Source organism: Coniophora puteana (genome assembly GCF_000271625.1).
Source record: "Coniophora puteana RWD-64-598 SS2 unplaced genomic scaffold CONPUscaffold_7, whole genome shotgun sequence".
NCBI lineage: Eukaryota > Fungi > Basidiomycota > Agaricomycetes > Boletales > Coniophoraceae > Coniophora > Coniophora puteana.
Window position 1 is genome coordinate 1,309,124 of NW_006913059.1, and position 11,754 is coordinate 1,320,877.

At 49.6% G+C, this 11,754-nt stretch overlaps 2 protein-coding genes across 2 annotated transcripts in view; one reads left to right on the plus strand and one right to left on the minus strand.

Moving 5' to 3' along the window:
- Positions 1-1,055: 1,055 nt before the first annotated feature.
- Positions 1,056-3,850, plus strand: CONPUDRAFT_57594 (oligopeptide transporter; the record flags this gene model as incomplete). The annotated part of the gene is made up of 10 exons (XM_007770866.1): positions 1,056-1,291; positions 1,344-1,867; positions 1,922-2,163; positions 2,222-2,590; positions 2,656-2,760; positions 2,818-2,886; positions 2,941-3,197; positions 3,269-3,617; positions 3,676-3,730; positions 3,786-3,850. 10 exons carry the CDS (start codon positions 1,056-1,058, stop codon positions 3,848-3,850), a joined length of 2,271 nt encoding a protein of 756 aa, XP_007769056.1.
- A 397-nt stretch (positions 3,851-4,247) lies between these two features.
- CONPUDRAFT_82742 (Nucleotidylyl transferase) overlaps positions 4,248-11,754 on the minus strand; it is a 15,357-nt gene continuing 7,850 nt past the window's right edge. The window contains exons 4-8 of the mRNA XM_007771291.1: positions 10,545-10,624; positions 5,628-5,945; positions 5,189-5,575; positions 4,768-5,121; positions 4,248-4,708 (exon numbers count right to left, since the gene is read on the minus strand). The gene's annotated coding sequence lies outside the window, so the exon portion shown is untranslated. The remainder of the gene's footprint in view (positions 4,709-4,767; positions 5,122-5,188; positions 5,576-5,627; positions 5,946-10,544; positions 10,625-11,754) is intronic.

Genomic DNA, 11,754 nt, shown 5'->3' on the forward strand with positions numbered 1-11,754 from the left:
AGAATTGCCAGATATGGGAGAATAAATATTACATAAAAGCGGGAAAGGGGGAATTCATGATGGATCAGGCACTGTGTGTGATGTGCCTGGAGTGTGTGATTGGCTGAGGAGTGATTCCCTGCTTGCTCTCCCACCCGTCCTTTTCGTTCTCCTTCTATAGACCCTCTCTTTCCCTCGGACGCCCAGCCATCTCCCTCTGTCGCCCCCTCCCCCCCTCCCACTCACTCCTCCCTCCCGCCGGCCACAGCGTTGAGCGACTATCCCGCTCAACCACCGGACACCATGGCCCGCCCCACCTCCTCAGCCGCCGGCTCCCGACCGTATACTGCAAGCGCTTTCCGCCCCAACACCGGTCGCCCCACAACCTCCCATGCCCACGAGCCTCAGTACATGTACGAGAATGACGAACAGTACTTTGAGGAGGAAGAGGAAGAGGAAAGCGACGCTGAAGATCTCTTTGCCTTCCTACCTCCCACCACCGCCGATAACCAGGCCCAGAACGGCCAGCAACCAGCGCCCCACAAGCTCGAGTACGACTACTGTGAGCCTTCCTTCACCCCCGATTTCTCCCATTCCCTCCCTCCCACAACCCCGGACGCGTTCCCTCATCACCACAACGACATTCCGAGCGATGTTCCCCAGACGGCTGACTCCCTCGCGTACCCTCCCCAGGCGTTCGACCCCCACGCTCGTTACCCAACGGGCTCCATAGCCGGCCCATCCAATCATTATCCCTCCCCTTCCACCCACCTCCCCCCGTCGAGAGCCCCCCGTCCACTTCCTCCCAGCAAGGGCACAATAATCACCCGAATGACCCGTATCGCATGCGCAGACTCAGTACGGCATTCACCCACACTACCGACAAGACAAGGCAGTCTCGCGCTGGCACTGTCAGCTCGCGCGAGATTCATGTCAGTCTGCCCGCATCTAGCCACCGGGAGAAGATGCGCGACGATACCTTTGTGGGCGAGGAGATGGTCGGCGAGACGTCGGTCCGGAAACGGCATCCGTCGTCGTCTATCGGCGATACCGAGACGTTGGACTTGTCACCTAGTATGCTTGAAAGCAGAGAGGGCTCCATCAAGTATGTGTTTCCTCTTACCTTTGCCCTGGTAAATCCCCTAAACGTTTTGTCAATTATCAGGATGGAATTCGATTTTGACGCTGTCAACGAGGAGGATTCGCCGTTCCCCGAAGTTCGCGCCTCTGTGTCGAATATTGACGACCCGGAGATGCCAGCTATGACGATACGGATGTGGTTCATCGGCTTGCTGCTTTGCATGCTAGGAGGGTATATCATTTTTTCTTGTCGTCACGCCTCCAGGCGCTAAAATTACGTTTAGTGCCTTGAATGTTTTCTTCAACTTCCGGCAACCAGCGCCCAGCGTCTCACCACTAGCCCTCCTTCTGGTCTGCTACCCGATTGGCAAACTCCTCGCCTTCATCTTACCCATAACAACCTATCGGCTACCCCGCTTCCTTGGCGGATTCGAGTTTTCGCTGAACCCGGGCCCGTGGAATATCAAGGAACATGTTCTCGTGTACATCATGGCCAATGTTGCCATTGGCCCGCCGTACGCGCTCAACATGATCGTGGTCTCACAAATCAATTATGGCATCAAAAACCTCGATTACTGGTTCAGCGTGCTACTTGTCGTTGCCACCCAGTTGACTGGATTTGGCCTCGCGGGCATGTGCAGACGGTTCTTGGTCTGGCCGGCGTCGATGGTGTGGCCGCAGAATCTGGTGACGTGTACGCTGTTGAACACGCTCCACGCCGAGGACGATAACAGCTCGGGAGGCATCACGCGGTATAGGTACTTCATGATGGTTCTTGCTGGTGCCTTCTTCTTCTACTTCGTTCCTGGTGAGACAATCCCTATGCAACTGTTGAGTTTTCTTGCTGATGGGTCATCATCAGGATACCTCTTCCAAGCACTCTCGGTGTTCTCCTTTGTCTGCTGGATCGTGCCCAAGAACGTCCCCGTGAACCAGTTGTTTGGCGTCGAGTCGGGTCTGGGCATGAGCATTATCACCTTTGATTGGTCGCAGATCTCGTGGATCGGCAGCCCATTGATGTACCCTTGGTGGGCCGAGGCGCACATCTTCTTCGGATTCGTGCTGTTCTTCTGGATCATCACCCCTCTGATGTACTACACCAACGTGCGTTTCCCCTCTCCCTTTTTCGTTTTCGTGTTTTCTGATAAGGTTCGTTATCCAGACCTGGGACCTCGCCTACTTCCCGATCAACGACAACAACCCGTACGATCGATTCGGAAAACCATACGACGTGACGCGCGTACTCGACTCGTCCCTGCGGTTCAACGAGACGGCGTACTTGGCGTACTCGCCGCTTTATTTGCCCGCGACGTACGCGATGACGTATCTGCTCGCGTTCGCGCTGTCGACGTGCGTGCTCGTGCATACGGTGCTGTACCACGGCCGGAGCCTCATCAACGGGGCGAAGCGGATCCGGGTCGAGCAGGACGATATCCATGCGAAGCTGATGCGCAATTACCCCGAGGTGCCGGACTGGTGGTATGCGATTGTGCTCGTTGGGTTTTTCCTTCTTATGGTTGTGGTTGTTGAGGTAGGGTTTTTTTTCTTCGTTTTCTGGGGCGTTAGTCATGGCTGACCTGGGTTTTCTTGATATAGGTTTGGCATACGTCGGTACCCGTGTGGGCGCTGCTGCTTTCGGTGCTGCTGCCTATTATCTACGTGCTGCCATCGGGTTTCATTTTTGCGATGACTGGACAAGGGGTATGTGGTTTTCTCGTGGTGACGCCTGAATTATGCTAATTCAGAAATATTTTATAGATTACGCTGAACTTGCAGGCTCAGGTTATTCCCGGTGTCTTGTTGTCGGGTGATCCGCTCGCGAACATGGTGCGTTTTGTAATTTATTGGCTACTTGCAACGTTTCTCAAAGCAGAACATTAGATTTTCAAGGCGTATTCCGTGCAGACTCTTTCAGAAGCGTCGTCATTCGTCCAAGATTTGAAGCTCGGTCATTATATCAAGGTCCCTCCCCGTGCCACGTTCTTGGTCCAGATGGTCGGTACCCTCTGCGCCTCGTTCGTTCAAGTCGGTGTCAAGGAATGGATGTTTGCGAACGTGAAAGATATCTGCTCGCCCACGCAAGAGAGCTCCCTCACGTGCCCGCACAACCAGGTGTACTTCACAGCCTCTGCTATCTGGTGCGTTGTCCGATCATCAACCGGACCCTTGGCGATCGTTGCTGACTTTGATCTACGTTCCTATCAATCAGGGGTTTGATGGGACCTACACGGCAATTTGGACCCAATACGCTGTACCATCCTGAGCTGTACGCGATCATCGTCGGCGCGCTGCTCCCGCTTCCGTTCTGGCTGTGGCAGCGGCGGTACCCGAACTCGTGGGTCAAGTTCGTGAGCACGCCCGTCATCCTCAACGGCACGTCATATATCCCACCTGCGGCGGGTATCAACTACTCGGCGTGGTTTGCGGTGGGCTTCGTGTTCCAATACTTGATCCGGAAACGCAATTTTGCGTGGTGGAGCAAGTTCAACTATATCACGAGTGCGGCCCTCGATAGCGGCACCGTTTTATCTGTTATCGTCATCTTTTTCACTCTTGCAGTGCGTATTTCTTTCTTGATGAAGGTCGTTAGGTTCGTGAGGCTAATGTGATTTGCAGTTACCCAATGGCGGCGTTAGTCTCAATTGGTGGGGGAACACCGTCTTCTCGCAGAGTAAGTGTCGCTCGTCCACTTTTTACTCGTTACAATTTCTCATTGCGATCCACAGCTGCGGACTTCAACCGCATGGCGCTAAAACAGACACCATCCGGCGGAATACCTTTAATATCATAATTTCGATATTCTTTTGTAGTACTGGGCTGCTTCATTGACAACATCACTTTTTACCTCCATTACCATTACCATTATCAATACCGTATCAATCCCATCCACCATCCAAACACCCATTCACAGCGTTTTCTACCCGATTCACACGCACGCCCCCTCACCTGAGGCTGGCTTTCTCCTAGAGAGGAGCGTCTTTGTTTCTACGCGCGCATACTCGGTACATCCTACACACCCCTGCACACATCGAGCGTATCTTATGTGTATTTTACTTTCGTTGAAGATAAATCGAAGTGGAGAATGCACAATGCGTGACGAGATGGAGCGCTTGCGAGCGCTTGCGAGCGCACAGGGGCGTTTCTGTGAGAACGACAGTGACGCCACTATCTTACGCAATATCTGCCTATCGACCGGACCTGCCACTAACAACTGATAGGAGCTCTCCACCAGTCGTCCATCCCTACATCTCCAACGACCTTCAGAACAATTTTGAGGCGCGACTCCTTGATCTGGAGCTGGCGATCCTCGGACACGCATGGGAGAAGCTCAGGCGACGCGTCACGAAGAACTCGCGGCACACCCACTTCATCGCTACCGCGCGTGATATATGCTATCCCGGTGCGCTGCAGCGCGCGGATGGTTCCACTCAGTCTGCGTTCCTAAAGTACCTCCAAACATCAAAGACAGTTGACTTGGATATGGTTTCGACTATGGCGACACATGTAGACATGCTTGCCGAGGCACTCCAACCGTCCTCACCTGGCGATGTCAGACGGGTTCGCATCCTTCTCATGTGTCTGGACGCGGCAAGAGCGAAGCTGCAGGACAAAGGCAGGTTCCTCTTCGCGTGGAATCGGTATACACGCAGTGAGTCCCAGTATACTGCTCAGACTTGCGATTAATGAACTAAGCGTTTTTTTGTTCAGATTTGATGGAATCGCAGTCGCAGGGGACACCAGTCCGAGAAGAGCTGAACGTCCTTCGTTGGTTGGACAAGTTGACGGCGATTCGCAGCCATTACTTACGTTTAGCCGACATTGTGACGTCTAAGTCGCTCGCAGATATGGTCCTACAGAATCCAGTCGTCATAGGTGTCGATAACACGCCTCCCAAGGATGACTCCTCGAAGACCCAACGCTATACGGTTGAACACTCACAGATGACGCAAGTGTTGAAAGAAGCCGGGTGTTGTATTGAGGAATCTGAAGGAGAGTCCGTAGAGGGGTTCATTGTCATGCTCGCCAAGAATCTTGGGGTTGAGGTAGTTGATGGCAAGTTTGGTGCGTATCATCTACCTTGTTCATATATTGCTTCATTTCTTCATTGCGTTTGTCTTACCCAATTTAGACCATACGAGCTCAGCGCCGATTCACTGCGAGTGCAAGCTGCTCACAGAAACTCACGGTATTCAGGCGATACCTTACATCGGCGTCTCAAAGCGCTCTTGCAGCTTCTGCAACACGTATTTCACCGCGTATCGGGAGGTAACAAAGCACAAGGTCTTCACAGGCGGCAGTCACAGCCAGACGTCCGCCTGGGCGTGCCCTGAGCTCCCCGTCGGCAACGACGGCGTCGACTGTAATGTCCAATCGTGCGTTCGCTCTCATTTACTAGGGCATATCAAACGAGGCTGGCACCGGTATCTCCGAGCTCCGTCACTTTCGCTACATACTCCCGGCATGTCGGATCAAGATGAAGATCACATGAGATACTTCCTGTACGGAGACAGATACAGTGCGTCATCTCGTTCCTTGTTGAGAGTATCATGCTCATTCCTTCCCCAAAGAATACGCAAGGGAATAGGCGGAACGATTCACGGAGAAGTCGAGGAAAAGGGAGGCGGCGGCACGACACGCGGAGGAGTCGAAGGAACTCTCCGCAAGGGAGGCGACGTGATACACGGAGGAGTCGAAGAAACTCTCCGGATAGTTCTGCGGTGACACGATCCGCGACTTTCACCGACGCAGCCGCGGATAGTTGCGGAGAAGTGTATGAATCCCGCCGAACGAGCGGAACATATGACCGTGATGACAACCTTACAAAAGCCTCAAATAGACTGAGGAATTGCGCTTGAAAACTTGCAAGTGCCGACGCGGGAAAATAGGAGAAAAGAGATAACATCAAAATACAACATACGTACATCGGATACTACCTCATCATCGCCCTCTATCCTCTTTCCCCATGGGTGGTAAATGACCTGCCCATCCTTACGAACGACTCCTGTTGGGACTCCGGATATGTTGAACTCCAATGTGATCTTTTGCATGTCCACCTGTATCGCAAGGCTTATGGGAAGCTTTGGACCTCTTTCGAAGCTAGGGAGGATGCCTTGAGGCATCCGGACATATATGCCCGGACTAGCTAGGTATGTACGTTTACCAGCATACCTCCCTATCTCCATGGGTGGTATGAGGCCAGGGATGTTGTTGGATCATCTCGGCGGACGGATTTGCTGTTCTCGAGGTGGTCAACTGGCTACGGGCGCCGCGGCGGATTGGGTTCGGGGACAGCCCAACCGGCTCGCCACAACTCTGCGTAGAACTTTGACGGGGCCCCGCTCTAATCTTTCCTAGACAGACTAAGCACCTTATTAGTCCGATGGTAATTGATCGAACAACAAGGCCCCGCCCACTTGGGTAGTACGCCTGTAAGATTTTCCTAATTGAGAAGGTTTTCGCAGTTTATTCCAGAGCACTCAAGTGCCACCGCGGAATAGCGATCACCGGTCACACTTCACCATCAAAATCTACAGTACTGCTCTACATAACGCTGAAAAACTTGCTGAGCATCACTGTTCAGACATATGGCAGTACTAGGTGTCTGGATGCGTATCTGGTTGTTGTTAGCGCTTCCACCAAGAGTGAGCGCTCTAGAATCGTCCACCAAGAAAAGTCAGGTATCCAGACTCGAGAATAGCTCAGATTGGATTCATTGGAACTGAGTAGAATCCGTGCGTGTCTTGATCACATGGGGTGAGTGAGAAATAGAACGACGACGTTAGGGGGGCTGGTTTCAGTAGAGGCTCGTGTTGTTTTCCGGTGATACGCAGCTCATTGTCAAGCTAACTTTGGAGTAATCTATTTGCCGCTAGTCTGAACATTTGATCTTTCCCACCGGAGGACGTTTATCCAGAAGAAATATGCTGTGCACAGAATCTTTTGGCTACCTTTAGCCCCGCAACTCAGAAGCATCTGGGGTTTGCTCATCTGAGCGTGATTTTGCGGTCGTTATGGCTCAAGCAATGATTATCTGAGAATGCCGTACTAAACTTGGATGACGTATATTAGACAAACGCACCTTCTTGGCTTGTAATGGCTACATACCCACAACTGAGACTCTTAGTGCCTGTACGTCTGTGAGAATCCAGATATCATGGCATCTTGATGTTTTAGTGAGCGATGAACATCTTGAAACAGGATCATGGAGATCAAGAGGTCTATTCATGCTTACGAGATCCTGATATAAATCTGCATAGGCAACATAAGCAAAGAAGATATTAGGTAATGGTAATTTTCATAAAGGTGTGTGGAATCTTAGAGATAACGCGTTCACGTAAAAACATATTGGCGATACGTGCAGCCATTCTTGCCGTGTATGACATAATCCTCTCCTCGCTCTCCAGGCTCGGGAGTATATGCAATATAACTTTATATCGCATCGCCTTCTCAGTAACTTAATTATCTTTAGAACATTGCTATTAAGCAAAAGATCTCTCAAGAAGAATGGTTCACGGGAATCTCTGGTGCTAAGTCTCGACGAGAAGGAGCTGAATGCTGTTCTACGTACTTGACTCTTCGGTATTTCAAGACCTATAATTATGTACCAACATGATGCATGATGGGCAGACGCCACGCATCGACCGTAGCGTGTGGGCGGTACTGTCGAAGGTGCATGCCTCTCGCGACCAGCAGTGGTCGAACTTGTTTATTTTATTTACTCAAACTTCTCTGCGAGGCCCTTCATGTTGACCTTGACAGCCCTATAAAGTCTAATGAACGGTCAGAGTGGCATGCTAATTCATTCTTGGCTAAAATTCACAATCTGCACGCTACTTAAGGGGGAGGAATTAAATAATGCTGCACCTTATTTCATAGGTATTCTTGGAACGCATATCTTCAAATAATTCCTGCTCTTACTAAGCGTTTGACTTTTGTTTCAGATTTTAGAATAGATCAAGATAGAACGATCATCAAGATACAGATTCACAGGAGCGTTTGAAGTATTGTCCCGCTGGTCGAAGCTTCCGAGTCGTGATGATCGGATGAAGTTACTTATATCCATCATCAACATACAGCAACAATGTTCACAGCAGCGGACGGCAAAGTAAACCAGTACCGTAGATGTCCGAGACACATATAAAGTCTAGGTATAATGAGCAGGTTGGTAAACGCGATGGACTCTTCATACACTTCGCTCTTCTGGCTTCTCAAAGTACAAAACTATGCGTGGAGTGAGTTTTGGGACAATCACTGAGGTGTTATATCCTAGAACTTATATGTTCTCGCACTGTAGCTGCTATGGGATGCTTATCCGTCTACAGATTCCGTAAGCATCATAATCTCGGATTAATTTGAGACTCGGAACTCACAATTTGAGTTTTTATAGTATTAAATCTAGATGAAGAGGCAAGTCTTCAGCGCTTCAGCACTCAGCAATGAGAATACATTCTTTATATTGTGGCCTAATACCTCCGCATCGGATAAGGTAGAGCTTGTATGGGTGAGTTGGAACTCTCAGGATTCTCATCGTGGTTTCCCGTCTTAAATTGACTTCATCTTTTTAGAACGGGCCATCAAAGCGCTTACTTCTGCTATATGTGATAGTAAGACATACCTGCAAGAATTTGACATCTCCCTGACCTGCTTCAATTTATTCTGGAAAGCTTACCTATGGTGGCGTACTTTCTGGCCTGTACGCCTTCCATACATTTTGTCCTAAATCCTTCACTGAGAAAAACTGCTGCACGCACTCGTCTTTCCAGTATGGACATCCCCATTTGTAAGGTCATCTACATCACCGGTTGAGACACCTTCTCAAGGTCACATTTTCAGCTACATTCAACAGAAGCTACATCGTAAGCTCGGTTTGCTGGCAATATTGAGTCGCCCCCGCTGAACCCAAACTATATTACAGGTGTACGCTATCCCATTTATCTTCTAGCCTACTTCTAACGGTGAACAAACCATAACCCTCTTATTGCTTATTTCCAGATGTAAGTAGTTTGATTTTTTCTATCACGATGTGTTCGGAAATTCATGTGACTCCAGGCAAAACATATGTTATCGTTCAATCTTGTATATTGTCGGGAGTCCTGCAGCTTGGAATCAATGGTGCGTATATACTATATAGCCCATATCCCAGGTATCAGCGGGATTAATATCCGATATCTAATCAGCAATGATGGCCTTACGAGTGTACACGATGTACGGTCAATCTATGAAGATGTGTGCCTTCCTGGTTACCTGCTTTGCGGCGGTGCAAATGTTCAACATTGGAAGCGTTATAAGCCAAGGGATTACATCCCAGATTTCTAGTAATTTCTATCAAGGTTGTCTCTACTGTACTAAACTAACCTTGTGTCTAGTTCTGCCAGTAATAGGGTGCACATGCGGTAACACTGTGACAACCCTGATACTTGAATTGGGGGACAACATTGCACTCTGTGCTTATGATATTGCCTTGCTTGTATTGGCATTGCATAGTGCAGTCAAGAACCGAATCAGTACCATTGGAACTAGACGACGTGGTTTCAATACTCTGTGGGAAATCCTGATTCGAGACAATGTTCTCTACTTTTTGATGTGAGCTAGAAAATAGCTGCTCTTTCCCATGATGCTAAAACTTCCTCAAGTGCCACTATCTGTTGGATCACCTCCGTGGTCACATTCATACCTAATTTACCCGTTCTAGTAAGGGGCCGTGAGGGACTAATGTCGAGCTCATCTGATACTAATGAGTTTTTCTCGCTAGAATAGCGCAGCATTTCAAGTCATCAATGCCATTCTAAACAGCTATGTATACAATATGCTTGGTCCTATCATGGTGCTTAGCCTTCGGAGCTTCAATGCAAAACAGGTTCGGGGTAGTACTGTCCTTGGGGTGGGAGCGAACACCATAGAGTTTGCTGCAATTGGGATGGGCTCTCAAACAGGGGTACAGTTGATTGTTGACAACGGCCAGCAAGCGGATATCTGATGAAGTTGCACTGGATAAATAAACATGAACTTATCACACCACAAAGTAGATATAAAATCATACAGAAAAGACCCCAACGTTCAACAGCGATGATGACGACCATTCTACGAGATGAGGTGCATACAAAACCAATTGTCAAATAAAGACTCTACATGACATTGGGAGTCCTCTGCGTAGATGGCCCAGTGACTGCCCCAGTGAAGACTTTCTACGGTGGTGACTACACTGTCGCAACACATGTAATCTTATTTATTTGACCACCTTCATCCGCACTTGATCCGCACCCTAACTTCCAAAGCTACCGGGCGTGGCAAATGAGGTGCAGAGAGGCGGACAGATAATGGATAAAGGATTGGAGCGAGGGAGGGTAGATGCGTGTGGTGGCTGTACATGGCACTCCACAGTGCGTTCAAGAATCAAGAAAGCAGCACTCAAAACTCATGGAGTGATTACAACACTCTATGAGCTACGTTGATTAGAGACAAGTTTAGTCTTCCTCGCCGAATACGAAAGGGTAGGGTCTTTGCACGACTATTCATGGAGTTTGGTAGCTGTACACCAATGTTCACGTCATATCGGACCCCTGATCTCTCCGTATCATTAAGCACATCCTCGGCTTTTAATTGTACATGTTTGCCTTGCTCCAATTTTGTTCTCATCATGTCTCAACCCTACCTCTCACCAAATCGCCGTCTATTCAATCCATGGCTCTTCAGCGGCCCCATCATTCATATTCTGTCCCAAACATGCCTCGATTACGCATGATGTCTTCTTACTACCCCACTGTCCATGTTAGCGACAACAATGTCAACATCCTTGCAGTTTCCGTCTCTCCACTGATCCATCCAAGCCTTGCGTCATGGCTGCACCACCATTTGTCAGATTTACGTCTAGTATTCGACCCTTTACGGCTTTATTGGTTCATCCAGAAGCCTCCAGTACGGCGATGTTCCTCTACGAGGTCTATAAGTAAAACACCGCCTTCATACGTCTATTCTGGCGCTAGGTATCCCATTGGTACTTTTAGCGCTTACGCATTCGTGTGGCTCCGCGTTCATCGCATAGGGCCACGTTCATTGCTTACGTAGCCGTCCTGCATTACCGTGGGACTTGGACTGCATAGTAGTTACGAATACGGTAGTGACTTCACACGCTCCTGTCATATATATACAGTCGCTACCATGAATATCATCTAAGTCTTCTCTCTCCACCGAACGACTACCATCGTCAGCTTACCAGCTACCAAGCTACTAACTCAACCTTCAACAACTAACTGCCCGGTGAGTTCGCGCTCTTATAGACTTCTAGTGTATACTCGCGATCATCCTTTGTCAGGTTATGAGCCCCGCGGGGCGCGGCGGAGCCTAGTACCTCAAGGCGGCTTAGTATGCCATGGGGGGAGTAAATCCGCGACGGTTCATCCGAAGCGGTTTTCCCCTTCGCCCTCTGGTTCATCCAGGGCGAGTGGGAATAAAGGGGACACCCTCCCATCATGTGTGAAGGGCCCATTCCACATCCGTGAGAACCCATGCACCTTTACCGGTTCGGGTCTCGAGCGGCTCTGGAGGTCTAGACCGCTAGTCTACCGCGGACTCGCCTGGGCATGATGTAATTCGTCGAGTGTACCCACGCTGACGTTATCTTAACCCCAGATTCATCAACATGTCTACTTCTGGCAACCTTACCCTCTCCACGTCTGCTCAGATCTGCGGTATCTA